General features: G+C 45.6%; 1 protein-coding gene across 2 annotated transcripts in view; it reads right to left on the bottom strand.

Annotated features, from left to right (window-relative positions):
- Positions 1-22,473, bottom strand: part of LOC146796122 (stonustoxin subunit beta-like) — a 217,136-nt gene that overhangs the window by 156,969 nt on the left and 37,694 nt on the right. For both annotated transcript variants that reach the window (XM_085628492.1, XM_085628493.1), the window contains exon 2: positions 2,899-3,033. In XM_085628492.1, coding sequence (XP_085484618.1) covers positions 2,899-2,998 — 100 coding nt within the window. In that variant the 5' untranslated portion in view covers positions 2,999-3,033. The remainder of the gene's footprint in view (positions 1-2,898; positions 3,034-22,473) is intronic.

The following is a 22,473-nucleotide window of genomic DNA, read 5'->3' as shown; positions in this document are numbered from 1 at the left end:
CTTTCTTCCTCTTCTTCCCTCTCTTTCTATGTCACTCCTCTTTGTTTGCTGATAACCATGACTTCAAGAAACTGTTCTTCCCCTCTTTCCTTTCCTTTCCTTTGGTTTATTTGTTCCCCTGTGAAATGGATACAAAAAACAGAAAAACACTTGTTGCTGGAAATGTCTTTTTCTGACATGTTTCTATTCCAAAGTACAGCCTCGGGACAGACAGAAATAGAAGGTTCAAAATATGAAAAATAAATAAATAGCGACACAAAGCAAGACAGAGTGGCCGCAAAGTGGCCTGATTGATTTTATTCACATTTAAACACATTAGCACCACTTTGCAGAGTATGTCATTGAAGCGCTACTTTTGTTTTCTCGTCTTTCTTTAATCAACATTGTTTTCCCCAGGTAGGGAAGCGCACCACCATTTCTGGAGGTACTGCAATACCTGGCTGATGGGTGGATTGGAAAACAAAATGTGTATCGCAGCTCTGTGGTCACGGATGTGGTCTTTTCACCATACTGCTTATGTTTTGTAAGGATATAAGTAATGGACATTGAAACAGGTCCCTTCTGGGCCTCTAGACATGTCCTTAATGTTTCAGGTAAAAGCACTCATTGATTTCTGAATAATGAGTGTAAAGGCGTTAAGGTAGACATGTTGTTTGTTTTTCCTGCTTACATTTCACATACATTACCCAATCTTGCATTCCCTATGAGTGTTTGCTTTTTCCAAAATGTTGTTACTTTTTTTTAAGCAGCAAATTACTCTTCTTCAGTGCATAATTTGAATTGAGTCGCAGCCAGGTGTTTATAGCGGGCATAATTGGGTTGTAGCTGAGCTGAAATCAGTGTGAGTTTCTCTCAGTGGGACAGTAACGTGTTCAGTGAGGGACAGGTTGCAGCACTATGGCCAGAGCTACCGAATCTGGTACTGGGGAACCAGGTTCAGCCCTAATGACCAGTCCACCGGACCACTCTCCTGAGGGAGCACATTCCCATGCTAGATCTTAGAAGGCCCGCTAGACCTTAGAAGCCCTGGTGTCTTAGCAATAGCAGGTGGACCCTAGCTTGGACAAGTGTGGGTTAACCTTGGAGGCCTGTCCACCACAATCCATACTGAAGTTCACCTCCAGTCTTGCAGGCAGGCCTATGAAGCAGCACACCCTAGAGCAACAGTGACTCTGTCACAGAGGTCACAGGACCCTTGAGGCCAGTCCGCCTCACCCATCGGTACCGCCATTGGCCTTGTTTCAGCATTAGTAGCTGCAACTCACCAGGAATCAGCAAAGCATGATTTGCACGCACACCATACTAAGTTTGCAAACTTAACAGTCTCGCTGCTTCATGCGCAAACATTTTTAATATGTGCTGCCTGCTTTGAGGCCACTGGAATTTTGCAGCAACAGAGGACAAAATTATTCTGCAGTGTTGACTAAATTATGCAGCAAAAAAACAGGCTGCAGTGTAATGCGGTATATTTTTTGATACTTTATTATTTTGACATTTTTACACATACTAACAGTCTCTGAAAAGATTTGTGTTATTAGTACCAGTGTAACATACAAATGCAGCAGTGAGCAAGGTGGCCAGTCAACCTTTGCAAAGGGCCCTCCACTTTGCAGCAACACAAGTCACATTTTTTTAGTAACTTTTGATCCATTTGAGCTACAAACAATGTATTAGTCAAAATCGTCAGATTATGCAGCAGATACTGTATTATGTGGCAAATATGGCAGAGCCATAATTATGTGGAAAACATTTGCAAACTAGGATATTTTGCCAGTCATGTTTGAACTGCTCTTGTGGTAAAAGGAGAAGTGCTGATGAGAGAAACTACATGGTTTGGAGACAAATGGCTTGTGATTTCACTTTTAAGCATGTTTGGGGCATTCTGTGATTGAAAACGTAGCCAACTTTGTGAAAGTACTTAAATGTCAATAACTCATATTAAACCTTAAATAAACATGTGTATCGGTTGGTTGAATCAAATAATGTAATAAGCTGTAACTGGTCAGTGAAATGCCAAACAAATACTAAAACTGGGATGTTTTGCTCTTTCTGGCCACACCTCTGACTCCGCCGACTGACCCAATCCTCAGGTTATTCCCACCCTCTGATACACCGCCCACAGTTCTCCTACTTTTTTCCCCCACTTTGTCCACTGTTAACAGTGCATGAGTGTGTAGGGTATCTCAGTGCCTGAGGTACATCAGTGTTTGGGATGAGCAGTTCAAGTGCAGTTTGTGAGTGCAGGGTGAAAGGTGTGTGAGTGCAGGTTCAGCAGTGTGTTCAACAATGGGTGAGTGGCAAGGGATTGCAAGGTGAGCAGTGCGTTAGGGCAAACTGAGAAGTGCATCAGAACAATGTCTGTGGTGTGTGTGTGCTGGCTGAGCAGTGTGTGAGCCATCTATGAGTGCAGGTTGAGCTGTGTATGACTTTATGTGGTGAACGCTAAGCATGATGAAAGAGCGGTGCCTGAGTGCAGGGTAAGTGAGCATATGTGAGCGTACAGGGTATAGGATTGCAGGAGGGCAAGGTCAGCAGTTAGCACGAGTGCGTGTGACTATAGGGTGATGGATATTTGAGCAGTGTGAGTGCAGGGGGAGAAGTGTGTGAGTGTAGAATCAGAAGTTTCTGTTAGGCAGTAGTTCATGAGTACTGGGTGACCAGTGTCTTGAGTGTAGGATGAGCAATGGTGCAGGGTGTTTATGCCGGGTGAGTGGTGGGTACACCGGCAGTTGCTGCCGAGAGAACAGCCTTGCCAAGACTAGTCGCATTTCAGTAGTCAGCCAGTTACAATTGCACATTGCTTAATGGTAGTAAAATAGGAAACTCCACTCGAAATTTCCAATTTTCCACAATATATACATGAATAATTGACACTTTGCACATTTTGAATGCATTTACCTGGAATAAGTTTATCACTGCGGCAGTCATAGAGCATCCCTAATTGGAAGGGACGCCCCAGAGCTGGCATTGTAATTGCTGTCTGTTCTGAAGTGGACATGATCTTCCTGCTGTTGGCTTGCTACGTAGATCGACCTAAAAATAAAAGAGGATTAATGAAAGATCCTCCTGATTACATTAAGTAGAACAACTCAACAACAACTGTTACATAACATCTGAATGGAACGATCACCAATTTTGTAGAGGCAAATAGCAGCCTAGGGCAGAGAAACTGAAGGCAGATAGGGAGTGGTAGGCCTTCGACCGTCTTTACTCTTTATTCCCATTTTGATGTTTTATTTTCAATTTGCATCTCCTTCCCATCTGCAATGTACACATATATGTATATATATATATATGTATATATATATATTTATATATATATATATATATGCCTGCCAACAAACCCACTGGGGTATTATATTTAAGACTACCGGTCCCAGAATGCAAGTGTTCTATTTACTCACCTGAGAGTGATTGTTGAAATAAATTTAATTGGGAGAAACACTGGAGTCTTGTGGTTGGCAGTCGTTCAGTTTGCAGAGAAGCCTCAGAAGAAGGGAGGAGTCCCGAAACGCGTCAGGCTCTGCGGGCGCTGGGTATTGTCTGCCTCTTGCCTTGATTTGAACGTGCTGACAGGGAGTGCACCCTGCACCTTTGGGTAACTGTGAACCTTGATTTATTCCGGCTGACCCAGCCGGGGGGATGCACCGCCGCAAAACATGCGGTTCCGCTGCTGGTGTGAAAATCGGCGTAGCGGACCAATCTGGCATAAACTTGAACAGGAGAGAACCCGGCAGATATACCTGTGATTTGTGATTTATTTTTTACTGGATGCCTGCCACCAAACCCACTGGGGTATTATATTTAAGACTACCGGTCCCAGAATGCAAGTGTTCTATTTACTCACCTGAGAGTGATTGTTGAAATAAATTTAATTGGGAAAAACACTGGAGTCTTGTGGTTGGCAGTCGTTCAGTTTGCAGAGAAGCCTCAGAAGAAGGGAGGAGTCCCGAAACGCGTCAGGCTCTGCGGGCGCTGGGTATTGTCTGCCTCTTGCCTTGATTTGAACGTGCTGACAGGGAGTGCACCCTGCACCTTTGGGTAACTGTGAACCTTGATTTATTCCGGCTGACCCAGCCGGGGGGATGCACCGCCGCAAAACATGCGGTTCCGCTGCTGGTGTGAAAATCGGCGTAGCGGACCAATCTGGCATAAACTTGAACAGGAGAGAACCCGGCAGATATACCTGTGATTTGTGATTTATTTTTTACTGGATGCCTGCCACCAAACCCACTGGGGTATTATATTTAAGACTACCGGTCCCAGAATGCAAGTGTTCTATTTACTCACCTGAGAGTGATTGTTGAAATAAATTTAATTGGGAGAAACACTGGAGTCTTGTGGTTGGCAGTCGTTCAGTTTGCAGAGAAGCCTCAGAAGAAGGGAGGAGTCCCGAAACGCGTCAGGCTCTGCGGGCGCTGGGTATTGTCTGCCTCTTGCCTTGATTTGAACGTGCTGACAGGGAGTGCACCCTGCACCTTTGGGTAACTGTGAACCTTGATTTATTCCGGCTGACCCAGCCGGGGGGATGCACCGCCTCAAAACATGCGGTTCCGCTGCTGGTGTGAAAATCGGCGTAGCGGACCAATCTGGCATAAACTTGAACAGGAGAGAACCCGGCAGATATACCTGTGATTTGTGATTTATTTTTTACTGGATGCCTGCCACCAAACCCACTGGGGTATTATATTTAAGACTACCGGTCCCAGAATGCAAGTGTTCTATTTACTCACCTGAGAGTGATTGTTGAAATAAATTTAATTGGGAGAAACACTGGAGTCTTGTGGTTGGCAGTCGTTCAGTTTGCAGAGAAGCCTCAGAAGAAGGGAGGAGTCCCGAAACGCGTCAGGCTCTGCGGGCGCTGGGTATTGTCTGCCTCTTGCCTTGATTTGAACGTGCTGACAGGGAGTGCACCCTGCACCTTTGGGTAACTGTGAACCTTGATTTATTCCGGCTGACCCAGCCGGGGGGATGCACCGCCGCAAAACATGCGGTTCCGCTGCTGGTGTGAAAATCGGCGTAGCGGACCAATCTGGCATAAACTTGAACAGGAGAGAACCCGGCAGATATACCTGTGATTTGTGATTTATTTTTTACTGGATGCCTGCCACCAAACCCACTGGGGTATTATATTTAAGACTACCGGTCCCAGAATGCAAGTGTTCTATTTACTCACCTGAGAGTGATTGTTGAAATAAATTTAATTGGGAGAAACACTGGAGTCTTGTGGTTGGCAGTCGTTCAGTTTGCAGAGAAGCCTCAGAAGAAGGGAGGAGTCCCGAAACGCGTCAGGCTCTGCGGGCGCTGGGTATTGCCTGCCTCTTGCCTTGATTTGAACGTGCTGACAGGGAGTGCACCCTGCACCTTTGGGTAACTGTGAACCTTGATTTATTCCGGCTGACCCAGCCGGGGGGATGCACCGCCGCAAAACATGCGGTTCCGCTGCTGGTGTGAAAATCGGCGTAGCGGACCAATCTGGCATAAACTTGAACAGGAGAGAACCCGGCAGATATACCTGTGATTTGTGATTTATTTTTTACTGGATGCCTGCCACCAAACCCACTGGGGTATTATATTTAAGACTACCGGTCCCAGAATGCAAGTGTTCTATTTACTCACCTGAGAGTGATTGTTGAAATAAATTTAATTGGGAGAAACACTGGAGTCTTGTGGTTGGCAGTCGTTCAGTTTGCAGAGAAGCCTCAGAAGAAGGGAGGAGTCCCGAAACGCGTCAGGCTCTGCGGGCGCTGGGTATTGTCTGCCTCTTGCCTTGATTTGAACGTGCTGACAGGGAGTGCACCCTGCACCTTTGGGTAACTGTGAACCTTGATTTATTCCGGCTGACCCAGCCGGGGGGAGGCACCGCCGCAAAACATGCGGTTCCGCTGCTGGTGTGAAAATCGGCGTAGCGGACCAATCTGGCATAAACTTGAACAGGAGAGAACCCGGCAGATATACCTGTGATTTGTGATTTATTTTTTACTGGATGCCTGCCACCAAACCCACTGGGGTATTATATTTAAGACTACCGGTCCCAGAATGCAAGTGTTCTATTTACTCACCTGAGAGTGATTGTTGAAATAAATTTAATTGGGAGAAACACTGGAGTCTTGTGGTTGGCAGTCGTTCAGTTTGCAGAGAAGCCTCAGAAGAAGGGAGGAGTCCCGAAACGCGTCAGGCTCTGCGGGCGCTGGGTATTGTCTGCCTCTTGCCTTGATTTGAACGTGCTGACAGGGAGTGCACCCTGCACCTTTGGGTAACTGTGAACCTTGATTTATTCCGGCTGACCCAGCCGGGGGGATGCACCGCCGCAAAACATGCGGTTCCGCTGCTGGTGTGAAAATCGGCGTAGCGGACCAATCTGGCATAAACTTGAACAGGAGAGAACCCGGCAGATATACCTGTGATTTGTGATTTATTTTTTACTGGATGCCTGCCACCAAACCCACTGGGGTATTATATTTAAGACTACCGGTCCAAGAATGCAAGTGTTCTATTTACTCACCTGAGAGTGATTGTTGAAATAAATTTAATTGGGAGAAACACTGGAGTCTTGTGGTTGGCAGTCGTTCAGTTTGCAGAGAAGCCTCAGAAGAAGGGAGGAGTCCCGAAACGCGTCAGGCTCTGCGGGCGCTGGGTATTGTCTGCCTCTTGCCTTGATTTGAACGTGCTGACAGGGAGTGCACCCTGCACCTTTGGGTAACTGTGAACCTTGATTTATTCCGGCTGACCCAGCCGGGGGGATGCACCGCCGCAAAACATGCGGTTCCGCTGCTGGTGTGAAAATCGGCGTAGCGGACCAATCTGGCATAAACTTGAACAGGAGAGAACCCGGCAGATATACCTGTGATTTGTGATTTATTTTTTACTGGATGCCTGCCACCAAACCCACTGGGGTATTATATTTAAGACTACCGGTCCCAGAATGCAAGTGTTCTATTTACTCACCTGAGAGTGATTGTTGAAATAAATTTAATTGGGAGAAACACTGGAGTCTTGTGGTTGGCAGTCGTTCAGTTTGCAGAGAAGCCTCAGAAGAAGGGAGGAGTCCCGAAACGCGTCAGGCTCTGCGGGCGCTGGGTATTGTCTGCCTCTTGCCTTGATTTGAACGTGCTGACAGGGAGTGCACCCTGCACCTTTGGGTAACTGTGAACCTTGATTTATTCCGGCTGACCCAGCCGGGGGGATGCACCGCCGCAAAACATGCGGTTCCGCTGCTGGTGTGAAAATCGGCGTAGCGGACCAATCTGGCATAAACTTGAACAGGAGAGAACCCGGCAGATATACCTGTGATTTGTGATTTATTTTTTACTGGATGCCTGCCACCAAACCCACTGGGGTATTATATTTAAGACTACCGGTCCCAGAATGCAAGTGTTCTATTTACTCACCTGAGAGTGATTGTTGAAATAAATTTAATTGGGAGAAACACTGGAGTCTTGTGGTTGGCAGTCGTTCAGTTTGCAGAGAAGCCTCAGAAGAAGGGAGGAGTCCCGAAACGCGTCAGGCTCTGCGGGCGCTGGGTATTGTCTGCCTCTTGCCTTGATTTGAACGTGCTGACAGGGAGTGCACCCTGCACCTTTGGGTAACTGTGAACCTTGATTTATTCCGGCTGACCCAGCCGGGGGGGATGCACCGCCGCAAAACATGCAGTTCCGCTGCTGGTGTGAAAATCGGCGTAGCGGACCATTCTGGCATAAACTTGAACAGGAGAGAACCCGGCAGATATACCTGTGATTTGTGATTTATTTTTTACTGGATGCCTGCCACCAAACCCACTGGGGTATTATATTTAAGACTACCGGTCCCAGAATGCAAGTGTTCTATTTACTCACCTGAGAGTGATTGTTGAAATAAATTTAATTGGGAGAAACACTGGAGTCTTGTGGTTGGCAGTCGTTCAGTTTGCAGAGAAGCCTCAGAAGAAGGGAGGAGTCCCGAAACGCGTCAGGCTCTGCGGGCGCTGGGTATTGCCTGCCTCTTGCCTTGATTTGAACGTGCTGACAGGGAGTGCACCCTGCACCTTTGGGTAACTGTGAACCTTGATTTATTCCGGCTGACCCAGCCGGGGGGATGCACCGCCGCAAAACATGCGGTTCCGCTGCTGGTGTGAAAATCGGCGTAGCGGACCAATCTGGCATAAACTTGAACAGGAGAGAACCCGGCAGATATACCTGTGATTTGTGATTTATTTTTTACTGGATGCCTGCCACCAAACCCACTGGGGTATTATATTTAAGACTACCGGTCCCAGAATGCAAGTGTTCTATTTACTCACCTGAGAGTGATTGTTGAAATAAATTTAATTGGGAGAAACACTGGAGTCTTGTGGTTGGCAGTCGTTCAGTTTGCAGAGAAGCCTCAGAAGAAGGGAGGAGTCCCGAAACGCGTCAGGCTCTGCGGGCGCTGGGTATTGTCTGCCTCTTGCCTTGATTTGAACGTGCTGACAGGGAGTGCACCCTGCACCTTTGGGTAACTGTGAACCTTGATTTATTCCGGCTGACCCAGCCGGGGGGATGCACCGCCGCAAAACATGCGGTTCCGCTGCTGGTGTGAAAATCGGCGTAGCGGACCAATCTGGCATAAACTTGAACAGGAGAGAACCCGGCAGATATACCTGTGATTTGTGATTTATTTTTTACTGGATGCCTGCCACCAAACCCACTGGGGTATTATATTTAAGACTACCGGTCCCAGAATGCAAGTGTTCTATTTACTCACCTGAGAGTGATTGTTGAAATAAATTTAATTGGGAGAAACACTGGAGTCTTGTGGTTGGCAGTCGTTCAGTTTGCAGAGAAGCCTCAGAAGAAGGGAGGAGTCCCGAAACGCGTCAGGCTCTGCGGGCGCTGGGTATTGTCTGCCTCTTGCCTTGATTTGAACGTGCTGACAGGGAGTGCACCCTGCACCTTTGGGTAACTGTGAACCTTGATTTATTCCGGCTGACCCAGCCGGGGGGAGGCACCGCCGCAAAACATGCGGTTCCGCTGCTGGTGTGAAAATCGGCGTAGCGGACCAATCTGGCATAAACTTGAACAGGAGAGAACCCGGCAGATATACCTGTGATTTGTGATTTATTTTTTACTGGATGCCTGCCACCAAACCCACTGGGGTATTATATTTAAGACTACCGGTCCCAGAATGCAAGTGTTCTATTTACTCACCTGAGAGTGATTGTTGAAATAAATTTAATTGGGAGAAACACTGGAGTCTTGTGGTTGGCAGTCGTTCAGTTTGCAGAGAAGCCTCAGAAGAAGGGAGGAGTCCCGAAACGCGTCAGGCTCTGCGGGCGCTGGGTATTGTCTGCCTCTTGCCTTGATTTGAACGTGCTGACAGGGAGTGCACCCTGCACCTTTGGGTAACTGTGAACCTTGATTTATTCCGGCTGACCCAGCCGGGGGGATGCACCGCCGCAAAACATGCGGTTCCGCTGCTGGTGTGAAAATCGGCGTAGCGGACCAATCTGGCATAAACTTGAACAGGAGAGAACCCGGCAGATATACCTGTGATTTGTGATTTATTTTTTACTGGATGCCTGCCACCAAACCCACTGGGGTATTATATTTAAGACTACCGGTCCCAGAATGCAAGTGTTCTATTTACTCACCTGAGAGTGATTGTTGAAATAAATTTAATTGGGAGAAACACTGGAGTCTTGTGGTTGGCAGTCGTTCAGTTTGCAGAGAAGCCTCAGAAGAAGGGAGGAGTCCCGAAACGCGTCAGGCTCTGCGGGCGCTGGGTATTGTCTGCCTCTTGCCTTGATTTGAACGTGCTGACAGGGAGTGCACCCTGCACCTTTGGGTAACTGTGAACCTTGATTTATTCCGGCTGACCCAGCCGGGGGGATGCACCGCCGCAAAACATGCGGTTCCGCTGCTGGTGTGAAAATCGGCGTAGCGGACCAATCTGGCATAAACTTGAACAGGAGAGAACCCGGCAGATATACCTGTGATTTGTGATTTATTTTTTACTGGATGCCTGCCACCAAACCCACTGGGGTATTATATTTAAGACTACCGGTCCCAGAATGCAAGTGTTCTATTTACTCACCTGAGAGTGATTGTTGAAATAAATTTAATTGGGAGAAACACTGGAGTCTTGTGGTTGGCAGTCGTTCAGTTTGCAGAGAAGCCTCAGAAGAAGGGAGGAGTCCCGAAACGCGTCAGGCTCTGCGGGCGCTGGGTATTGTCTGCCTCTTGCCTTGATTTGAACGTGCTGACAGGGAGTGCACCCTGCACCTTTGGGTAACTGTGAACCTTGATTTATTCCGGCTGACCCAGCCGGGGGGATGCACCGCCGCAAAACATGCGGTTCCGCTGCTGGTGTGAAAATCGGCGTAGCGGACCAATCTGGCATAAACTTGAACAGGAGAGAACCCGGCAGATATACCTGTGATTTGTGATTTATTTTTTACTGGATGCCTGCCACCAAACCCACTGGGGTATTATATTTAAGACTACCGGTCCCAGAATGCAAGTGTTCTATTTACTCACCTGAGAGTGATTGTTGAAATAAATTTAATTGGGAGAAACACTGGAGTCTTGTGGTTGGCAGTCGTTCAGTTTGCAGAGAAGCCTCAGAAGAAGGGAGGAGTCCCGAAACGCGTCAGGCTCTGCGGGCGCTGGGTATTGTCTGCCTCTTGCCTTGATTTGAACGTGCTGACAGGGAGTGCACCCTGCACCTTTGGGTAACTGTGAACCTTGATTTATTCCGGCTGACCCAGCCGGGGGGATGCACCGCCGCAAAACATGCGGTTCCGCTGCTGGTGTGAAAATCGGCGTAGCGGACCAATCTGGCATAAACTTGAACAGGAGAGAACCCGGCAGATATACCTGTGATTTGTGATTTATTTTTTACTGGATGCCTGCCACCAAACCCACTGGGGTATTATATTTAAGACTACCGGTCCCAGAATGCAAGTGTTCTATTTACTCACCTGAGAGTGATTGTTGAAATAAATTTAATTGGGAGAAACACTGGAGTCTTGTGGTTGGCAGTCGTTCAGTTTGCAGAGAAGCCTCAGAAGAAGGGAGGAGTCCCGAAACGCGTCAGGCTCTGCGGGCGCTGGGTATTGTCTGCCTCTTGCCTTGATTTGAACGTGCTGACAGGGAGTGCACCCTGCACCTTTGGGTAACTGTGAACCTTGATTTATTCCGGCTGACCCAGCCGGGGGGATGCACCGCCGCAAAACATGCGGTTCCGCTGCTGGTGTGAAAATCGGCGTAGCGGACCAATCTGGCATAAACTTGAACAGGAGAGAACCCGGCAGATATACCTGTGATTTGTGATTTATTTTTTACTGGATGCCTGCCACCAAACCCACTGGGGTATTATATTTAAGACTACCGGTCCCAGAATGCAAGTGTTCTATTTACTCACCTGAGAGTGATTGTTGAAATAAATTTAATTGGGAGAAACACTGGAGTCTTGTGGTTGGCAGTCGTTCAGTTTGCAGAGAAGCCTCAGAAGAAGGGAGGAGTCCCGAAACGCGTCAGGCTCTGCGGGCGCTGGGTATTGTCTGCCTCTTGCCTTGATTTGAACGTGCTGACAGGGAGTGCACCCTGCACCTTTGGGTAACTGTGAACCTTGATTTATTCCGGCTGACCCAGCCGGGGGGATGCACCGCCGCAAAACATGCGGTTCCGCTGCTGGTGTGAAAATCGGCGTAGCGGACCAATCTGGCATAAACTTGAACAGGAGAGAACCCGGCAGATATACCTGTGATTTGTGATTTATTTTTTACTGGATGCCTGCCACCAAACCCACTGGGGTATTATATTTAAGACTACCGGTCCCAGAATGCAAGTGTTCTATTTACTCACCTGAGAGTGATTGTTGAAATAAATTTAATTGGGAGAAACACTGGAGTCTTGTGGTTGGCAGTCGTTCAGTTTGCAGAGAAGCCTCAGAAGAAGGGAGGAGTCCCGAAACGCGTCAGGCTCTGCGGGCGCTGGGTATTGTCTGCCTCTTGCCTTGATTTGAACGTGCTGACAGGGAGTGCACCCTGCACCTTTGGGTAACTGTGAACCTTGATTTATTCCGGCTGACCCAGCCGGGGGGGATGCACCGCCGCAAAACATGCAGTTCCGCTGCTGGTGTGAAAATCGGCGTAGCGGACCATTCTGGCATAAACTTGAACAGGAGAGAACCCGGCAGATATACCTGTGATTTGTGATTTATTTTTTACTGGATGCCTGCCACCAAACCCACTGGGGTATTATATTTAAGACTACCGGTCCCAGAATGCAAGTGTTCTATTTACTCACCTGAGAGTGATTGTTGAAATAAATTTAATTGGGAGAAACACTGGAGTCTTGTGGTTGGCAGTCGTTCAGTTTGCAGAGAAGCCTCAGAAGAAGGGAGGAGTCCCGAAACGCGTCAGGCTCTGCGGGCGCTGGGTATTGCCTGCCTCTTGCCTTGATTTGAACGTGCTGACAGGGAGTGCACCCTGCACCTTTGGGTAACTGTGAACCTTGATTTATTCCGGCTGACCCAGCCGGGGGGATGCACCGCCGCAAAACATGCGGTTCCGCTGCTGGTGTGAAAATCGGCGTAGCGGACCAATCTGGCATAAACTTGAACAGGAGAGAACCCGGCAGATATACCTGTGATTTGTGATTTATTTTTTACTGGATGCCTGCCACCAAACCCACTGGGGTATTATATTTAAGACTACCGGTCCCAGAATGCAAGTGTTCTATTTACTCACCTGAGAGTGATTGTTGAAATAAATTTAATTGGGAGAAACACTGGAGTCTTGTGGTTGGCAGTCGTTCAGTTTGCAGAGAAGCCTCAGAAGAAGGGAGGAGTCCCGAAACGCGTCAGGCTCTGCGGGCGCTGGGTATTGTCTGCCTCTTGCCTTGATTTGAACGTGCTGACAGGGAGTGCACCCTGCACCTTTGGGTAACTGTGAACCTTGATTTATTCCGGCTGACCCAGCCGGGGGGAGGCACCGCCGCAAAACATGCGGTTCCGCTGCTGGTGTGAAAATCGGCGTAGCGGACCAATCTGGCATAAACTTGAACAGGAGAGAACCCGGCAGATATACCTGTGATTTGTGATTTATTTTTTACTGGATGCCTGCCACCAAACCCACTGGGGTATTATATTTAAGACTACCGGTCCCAGAATGCAAGTGTTCTATTTACTCACCTGAGAGTGATTGTTGAAATAAATTTAATTGGGAGAAACACTGGAGTCTTGTGGTTGGCAGTCGTTCAGTTTGCAGAGAAGCCTCAGAAGAAGGGAGGAGTCCCGAAACGCGTCAGGCTCTGCGGGCGCTGGGTATTGTCTGCCTCTTGCCTTGATTTGAACGTGCTGACAGGGAGTGCACCCTGCACCTTTGGGTAACTGTGAACCTTGATTTATTCCGGCTGACCCAGCCGGGGGGATGCACCGCCGCAAAACATGCGGTTCCGCTGCTGGTGTGAAAATCGGCGTAGCGGACCAATCTGGCATAAACTTGAACAGGAGAGAACCCGGCAGATATACCTGTGATTTGTGATTTATTTTTTACTGGATGCCTGCCACCAAACCCACTGGGGTATTATATTTAAGACTACCGGTCCCAGAATGCAAGTGTTCTATTTACTCACCTGAGAGTGATTGTTGAAATAAATTTAATTGGGAGAAACACTGGAGTCTTGTGGTTGGCAGTCGTTCAGTTTGCAGAGAAGCCTCAGAAGAAGGGAGGAGTCCCGAAACGCGTCAGGCTCTGCGGGCGCTGGGTATTGTCTGCCTCTTGCCTTGATTTGAACGTGCTGACAGGGAGTGCACCCTGCACCTTTGGGTAACTGTGAACCTTGATTTATTCCGGCTGACCCAGCCGGGGGGATGCACCGCCGCAAAACATGCGGTTCCGCTGCTGGTGTGAAAATCGGCGTAGCGGACCAATCTGGCATAAACTTGAACAGGAGAGAACCCGGCAGATATACCTGTGATTTGTGATTTATTTTTTACTGGATGCCTGCCACCAAACCCACTGGGGTATTATATTTAAGACTACCGGTCCCAGAATGCAAGTGTTCTATTTACTCACCTGAGAGTGATTGTTGAAATAAATTTAATTGGGAGAAACACTGGAGTCTTGTGGTTGGCAGTCGTTCAGTTTGCAGAGAAGCCTCAGAAGAAGGGAGGAGTCCCGAAACGCGTCAGGCTCTGCGGGCGCTGGGTATTGTCTGCCTCTTGCCTTGATTTGAACGTGCTGACAGGGAGTGCACCCTGCACCTTTGGGTAACTGTGAACCTTGATTTATTCCGGCTGACCCAGCCGGGGGGATGCACCGCCGCAAAACATGCGGTTCCGCTGCGGTGTGAAAATCGGCGTAGCGGACCAATCTGGCATAAACTTGAACAGGAGAGAACCCGGCAGATATACCTGTGATTTGTGATTTATTTTTTACTGGATGCCTGCCACCAAACCCACTGGGGTATTATATTTAAGACTACCGGTCCCAGAATGCAAGTGTTCTATTTACTCACCTGAGAGTGATTGTTGAAATAAATTTAATTGGGAGAAACACTGGAGTCTTGTGGTTGGCAGTCGTTCAGTTTGCAGAGAAGCCTCAGAAGAAGGGAGGAGTCCCGAAACGCGTCAGGCTCTGCGGGCGCTGGGTATTGTCTGCCTCTTGCCTTGATTTGAACGTGCTGACAGGGAGTGCACCCTGCACCTTTGGGTAACTGTGAACCTTGATTTATTCCGGCTGACCCAGCCGGGGGGATGCACCGCCGCAAAACATGCAGTTCCGCTGCTGGTGTGAAAATCGGCGTAGCGGACCAATCTGGCATAAACTTGAACAGGAGAGAACCCGGCAGATATACCTGTGATTTGTGATTTATTTTTTACTGGATGCCTGCCACCAAACCCACTGGGGTATTATATTTAAGACTACCGGTCCCAGAATGCAAGTGTTCTATTTACTCACCTGAGAGTGATTGTTGAAATAAATTTAATTGGGAGAAACACTGGAGTCTTGTGGTTGGCAGTCGTTCAGTTTGCAGAGAAGCCTCAGAAGAAGGGAGGAGTCCCGAAACGCGTCAGGCTCTGCGGGCGCTGGGTATTGTCTGCCTCTTGCCTTGATTTGAACGTGCTGACAGGGAGTGCACCCTGCACCTTTGGGTAACTGTGAACCTTGATGATGCAACTATTGGACTAATATGACCCAGTACAAATGAAAATAATGAATAGGACATCAAATTTGCACCTTTGTTGGTAAAAAAGCATGTGAAGTTTTAATGTTTGAATATCATTTAGATATCACACAAGTTTAAAGTAATGCGTATAAAGACAAGCTTTTTTCTATGTCCATTCTAAAACTAAAACGTCATGCTTGTCACGTGGTCATGTATTCACTTGCATTTGCACTTTAAAAGGGAGTTACCTCCAATAGGCCACTGTCATGTGATCAAGGCTCTGCTGAGCCGAAACGCGTAATGGCGACTATGGAATAAAGGAAACTTTGCACAAAAATCGGGTCTGTGTCCATCCTTCGGGAGAGCCGTCTGGGAAGAAGCAGCGGAGGAACATTTGCAATATAATTGGTCGTTTACTTGTCTCGCACGACCATTCACAGAACCCCCTCCTCGATACAGGTCGACGCAATAGTGAGACTCCTCTTCCGGGGCAACCTGGAAGTTTTTCTACATCCCGTAAAGGATTTTGCTCGTCGGACCCCCCACAACCCAGAAGCAGCCGGGAAACCTAGGAAATTCAGTAAACGCCGAGTCGGAGGACCCGGGGATTACGGAAGATTTCAGGTAGGCACACAAGTGGGTATTGTGGGGTGAGGAGGAGTGCTACTCTCCGGTCAACGCAGTTATAATTAACGTGGCATCTACTGGAGTTTAAATAATACGAACAATTTCCACAATGTCGGCCGACGTGGCTAGAGCAAGGGAGGCGGCAGCAACAGAGATGTTCTCTGACGCCCTCCCGAGTACAAGCAATGTAACGGAGCCTTTGCCGGATAAAACAAATACAAACAATTCAGTAAAGGACTTGTATAGAAAACTTGAGAAAAAAATGAAATCTGAAATGAGCAAATGGTGGGAATCAAAGTCGCTACAAGGATATATTGAAGTGAATAGGATACCTAGAGGCTTACGCATACTAATGGCACCGAGTTACGAGGAACCAAATCCTGAACTAATGAAAGAATGGGCGGAATGCAACCTTGAATCTTCGAGGAAACTGACTATGATTCTAATCAAGTACGCAGACATTGACAGAGCAAAACTCCTAAGTGAAATAGATGAAATAAACGAGGAACTCGAAAAACATGAACACAAGGAAGAACAAAATAAACTTAGGAATGAAATGACAATGCGCCTACAAAAAGAGGAGGAAAAAATTAAAACAAGGAAAGCATTTAAATTTCAGAGAGACAGAACGGATTATGAGATGGGCCAAATCTTCACTTTTGCCAAACGCTATGACGCATTGAGAAGGTCGAAATTTCACAATACAGACAGAGCGACACCAATGTCTAAACGCAACGAGGGCCAATATAATCCAAAGCCAAATACCCCCCAATTGGAAATCAGCTCAGGGGGAAGCAGCGAATCTGAATCCGAGATGCGCAACCCCACAACGGCGGGGGTCAATCCCAGACCATCTCCAGGAGAAGAACTTAATTTTTTATGCCTAGAACGCAGACAAACTCTGCGTCCAAGACCTCCAACAAGTCAAGTGCCTCCAACTACAAACGGCGGCAGAGGCGCAAGGCCAGCAGCAAACGAACAAAAACCAACAAGAAGGAGAGGACGGGGATACTGGAGGAACAAACAACAATAATGGATGAGCAAGTAGAAAACACCATCATCAATTTGTCCAACGTTGTTTTGACGAAACAAGAAACCAACATACTAAGACTTGGCCTCTCATATGCGCCACGAAACAATTTTGATTACGCAGCCACCAGACTAGATTTATATAAAGGGGTACGGAAATTGAAATTAAAAAAGCATTTTCTGGTTAACACATACAATCAAGCAACTAACAAACAAGCACTTATAACTCAGACCGGACAAGTGGCAACGACTTTGACACAATCTGATATACCCCTTCTACAAGTTCTGGGAGATTTAAATGACGAAAGCAATTATACAAACCCAACTCCGCAAGTGAGCCCATTCAAACCTAAGTCTTCCTTCAATCCAATAATGATTCGTGATTCCATCGATATTTTCCACGAAGCAGCAATTACACAATTAAAGGAACTGCACAAAAGGACACAAACCAAAACCAGACATTATAACAAAGTAGATCAACAATATCGACTACTAACTTCCAAATTGCAGAAAAACAAGGAGATTGTAATCCGCAATAGCGATAAGGGTGGCAACATTGTAATATGGCCAATATCCTTGTATAACAAAGAAGCATATAAACAACTAAATGATCGTGACTGCTACACAAGGATCACTACTGGGAATATGAAAATCACACACAAAGAATTCCACCACAAGCTCATCAAATGGAATAATGCGAAACTGATCAGCAATGATGAACTCAAATTTTTAAAACATGATAATCCCACAATACCTACCATCTATTTTATTCCTAAGATTCACAAGAACTATAATGAGCCTCCTGGAAGACCAATAATCAGTGCTAAAAACAGCCTTATGGAAAACACTGCGAGATATATAGATTATTACTTACAAGAGCATGTACAGAGTCTGCCTTCCTATGTAAAGGACACTAGTGACTTTCTTAGAAAAATATCAAACTTTGAATGGAAAGAGGATTACTTACTGATGGCTTTAGATGTAACCTCTCTATACACCAGCATTGAGCATATGGACGGGTTAACAGCTATACAATATTATCTAGCACAGAGATCCACACAACATCAAGAACACAGCAAAATGCTCACGGAAATGATTGACTTCTGTCTGCACAATAACACCTTTATGTTTAATAGCCAGCTATACCAGCAAACCAGAGGAGTCGCTATGGGGGCCAGCTTTTCACCAAGCTACGCTTGTCTGCACATGGGCAGATGGGAAGAGCTGGTCCTCAGACAGGAATATAGTGATATTTTCATGTATAATGTCAAAATTTGGCTTAGATACATTGATGATTTGTTTATAGTGTGGCATGGTACATCACAACAAGCAAATGAATTCATTCAGAATATCAATGTTAACAACATGAACCTGCACTTCACCGCCACAGTCAGTCGATCTCAGATTGAATTTCTAGATACCCAAGTCTACATCAGTAAGAACAAAATTGAAACTCGATTGTATAGAAAAAAGACAGCGGGTAATTCTACCCTTCATGCATCCAGTGCACATCCCAAGCACCTTATCAACAGCATCCCCTACGGGGAAATGCTTCGCATAAGGCGCATATGCAGTAATGATCAGGACCTCAGGGTAGCACAAGATGAAAGCAAGAATCGCTTCTTGCAACGTGGGTACAAAAACAGTGTTATTGACAATGCGATTAAAAAATCTATGGCCTACAGCAGGGAGGAAGCAATTAAGGATAAAAAAATCAGTGATAAAACAGTGGATAAATCGAAGATATCCTATCCTGATGACATGACACAAAACATCACAGACAGTACAAACTCTAAAAAGGAATTCCGACTGATTATTCAATATAGTCAACAACACAAAAGTCTATATCGAATTATTCAGCAAAATTGGCCGTTGGCACTAAGTGACCCAGTAATAGGACCCCTGCTCCCGCAGAGGGTGTCCATCACTTACAGTAAAGCACCCTCAATGAGGGACAAACTAGTCCACACAAGTCCTGAAGTGATCAACAACAGTAGCTGGATACAATCGGTCAAAGGGTTCTTTAGATGTAAAACGTGCAAGGCATGCATTCAGGGAGTTAACACCAGCACATATAAAACCCCTTTCAGCGATTACAATCACACTGTCTCTAAATTCTTAACATGCAAGACAGAATATGCTGTTTATGTCCTCTCATGCCCATGCAACTTACGGTACATAGGCAGCACAAAATTACCTGTCTTTAAACGTATCCTCCAGCATCTAAGAGCTATCGCCAATCAGGATAACACGTACCCCGTCGCACGCCATTTCAGGGAATTTCATAAATCTGACAATCATTTCCTGAAATATTTTGTCATAGATTCAATTCCACCAAGCAGGAGAGGGGGTGACCGTGAGAATAAATTAAGAAAACTTGAAACACGGTACATCCTACAACTGGACACTAAGCACCCTGCAGGTCTCAATGCCACGGAGGATATGTATACCTGTCTGACCTAAAATAACATACTTGCAGACAGTAGAAATATATTAGATGCAGCCTGATCGCCTAAAATACCTATTACATTACGGTTTCATTTTTAAGTCTTTTTATTATTGGTCATTTATCTTTTTATTAACAGATCATCTTATGTCTTAATTTAAAAATACGATATTTTAATATTTTATAAGGTATTTTTATATAATTTTATGGCTTTTATGTAAATTAAAGTTTTATTATATTAACTTTAGTTATAACATAATAGTGGTTAGTGGCACCTATCTATGTGAGAAATTATGTAGATAAGTTGATAGATATAGTTTTTAGGCCAGATTACCTTTTATCTATCAGTTAGCATATTTTGCACACACTATTTTGCACTAATGCGTAGGCACTTTACAGGTGCGTTCAGCTTACCATGAATTAATAATGCTGTATCGGACAGATGATCATGGTCTCAATCCATCAGCAGCTACAGACAGAGGATTTGTATAATAAGATGTGACCATAATTTAAAACGACTGCAGGTTCAATAAATGTAATTATTACCAAAATATAGGTATAGGTATTTCACAAGTACACACCATTTGGTTGGTATCTCTATCCTAAATGAGACTGTAAAAAACTTAAGACATGCTCTGATTCCCGCCATATAAATGTGACGAACCATTTCTGAATACAGCATAATGAAACTGAAAACATAATACACTATCTATATATAAAAAATTCGGAAATGAAGTTTGGTCCCATATATTACTGAAACATGATTCATTTTATTTATTTATCTATTTAGGCTACATTTGCACATATATTGCACTTTAGATATTGCACTTTTACAGAAACAATTGTCATATGTTTTTATTGATTCTGTTTTTAATTCATGTACCACTATTTATGTAATTGCGAGTTATTTTAAAACAGATATATCTACAACCCGGTTTTATGCCTAAACAAGCACTGGCAAACAAGGGACATTATAAACTAAATCATGGTATTGTACCGAGATGCAACTATTGGACTAATATGACCCAGTACAAATGAAAATAATGAATAGGACATCAAATTTGCACCTTTGTTGGTAAAAAAGCATGTGAAGTTTTAATGTTTGAATATCATTTAGATATCACACAAGTTTAAAGTAATGCGTATAAAGACAAGCTTTTTTCTATGTCCATTCTAAAACTAAAACGTCATGCTTGTCACGTGGTCATGTATTCACTTGCATTTGCACTTTAAAAGGGAGTTACCTCCAATAGGCCACTGTCATGTGATCAAGGCTCTGCTGAGCCGAAACGCGTAATGGCGACTATGGAATAAAGGAAACTTTGCACAAAAATCGGGTCTGTGTCCATCCTTCGGGAGAGCCGTCTGGGAAGAAGCAGCGGAGGAACATTTGCAATATATATATATATATATATATATATATTATCTGCTGGCGGTCGCCAGTAGATAGTTATAGTTAGGATCGTGTTTCCATAGGAAATCCGCAACATTCTATTTGGAATAACTTTGGAGCCGATTGACGAATCCTCGCAAAATTTTCAAAACAGGTGGGGCGCTCCGCTCCGCTCCTTCCCTCGAATTCTCGGGGGGATTCGTCAAGCGGGGGCTGAGAAAAAGGGGGGGTTCCAAAAAGCGTTTTCCCCATGCATTTTTCCATAGGACCTTTAGTCCAAGCTACAGCCCGAACGGCTGAACAGAATTACTTGAAATTTGGCAGAGAGGTAGTCCTCAGTTCAGGGATGTGCCTTTTGCAGGTCTGGTGTAAATCTGTTCATTAATTCCTGAGAAAATTGCAGTTAAAAGCATATATATATCTATAAGCTTGCACCGTGCGCGTACGGTAAGCATACCGTACGCGCACGGTGACGTGCGCGAGCGCAATTCTGATTGGTTGTTAGATGTCAGTAAACATTCGAATCGGTCGAAATCAGGAAGTGTCGGTCGCCATTTTGTCTCTCGCAGTCTGAGGCAATGAAAAACAAAGGGGGAAAACGTGAGAAGGGGCAGCATGGACAGGTCCTGACGCCCTAGCCTTTTGTCAGGGGGTCACTGAAGGACCCCCAAGGGTAAAAAAAAAATATTTTTTTTTGTGAAAAATCGCGTGGTGCGCACACCGTACGCGCACGGCACGAATAACGTATCGTGGGCGCTTGGTGCGCGAAGCGCACCAAGCGCCCACAGCGCGCGCACGGTGTGCGAAGCGCACCGTGCACGTACGGTGCACGCACGGTGAGAAACCTGAAAAAATAAAACTATTAATAAATACATAACTTAGCATTTAAAAAACCGTACAAATTCACTTAAAAAACCATAAGTTTCACACACGTTATAGTTAGGAATTAGCATTTAAAAAACCTTGCAAATTCACTTAAAAAACCATAGGTTTCATACATGTTATAGTTAGCTGGACATTTCACTCGTGAAAAACCATTGAAATTCCCCCATTATAGTTAGTGCAGGCAACTATAACTCACGCGACCGCAATCCTCTGCTGATGACGTCAGATATTACATCACTGATGACATGTGTGTCTTTCTGAAAAAAAAATATTTGTAATATATGTATAGCTAAAGATTAATGGAAGAAGACATGGGTAAATAGGTGTCTAAATACAGTGATGTAATATCTGACGTCATCAGTAGAGGATTGCGGTCGCGTGAGTTATAGTTGCCTGCACTAACTATAACGGGGGAATTTCAATGGTTTTTCACGAGTGAAATGTCCAGCTAACTATAACATGTGTGAAACCTATGGTTTTTTAAGTGAATATATATATATATATATATATATATATATATATATATATATATATATATATAGTAGGAGTAGGGAAAAGTCTAGAAATGGTTATTTTGGGGATCATAGTAGTGGTATGGGGTTTAGAATGAATGAGAGTGGAGGTAGCGGATATATTGATCGAGGTCTAGGGTTTGAAATAGGGTTGTGCATTGGAAAGAGTAGTAGAATGTAAATGTAAATGTATGTGTCTTGTAAAGCACACTGCTGCCCTGAGGCGTCCTGGCGCTGTAGACCGCTGGGGAACCCGTCCTGGCTATCCCTGTGAGATGGTCCCTCCAGGGTATCTCCAAGGTGAAACCAGGCATCCCCGGCGAATGTGGGGGGCCGTTGTGGAGATGAGGCAAGCTAATGCCCAGAGTCGCCGAGTGTGATCCCTGGTTAGAGTAGGCACCGAAGCGAGAATTATCGAGTCCGCTGGCCCTGGTCCACGACCCTGCCGCG

This window comes from Triturus cristatus, chromosome 10 (genome assembly GCF_964204655.1).
Source record: "Triturus cristatus chromosome 10, aTriCri1.1, whole genome shotgun sequence".
NCBI classification, from domain to species: domain Eukaryota; kingdom Metazoa; phylum Chordata; class Amphibia; order Caudata; family Salamandridae; genus Triturus; species Triturus cristatus.
The sequence above is the reverse complement of the archived record's forward strand: the minus strand, read 5'-3'. Positions and strand labels throughout refer to the sequence as shown.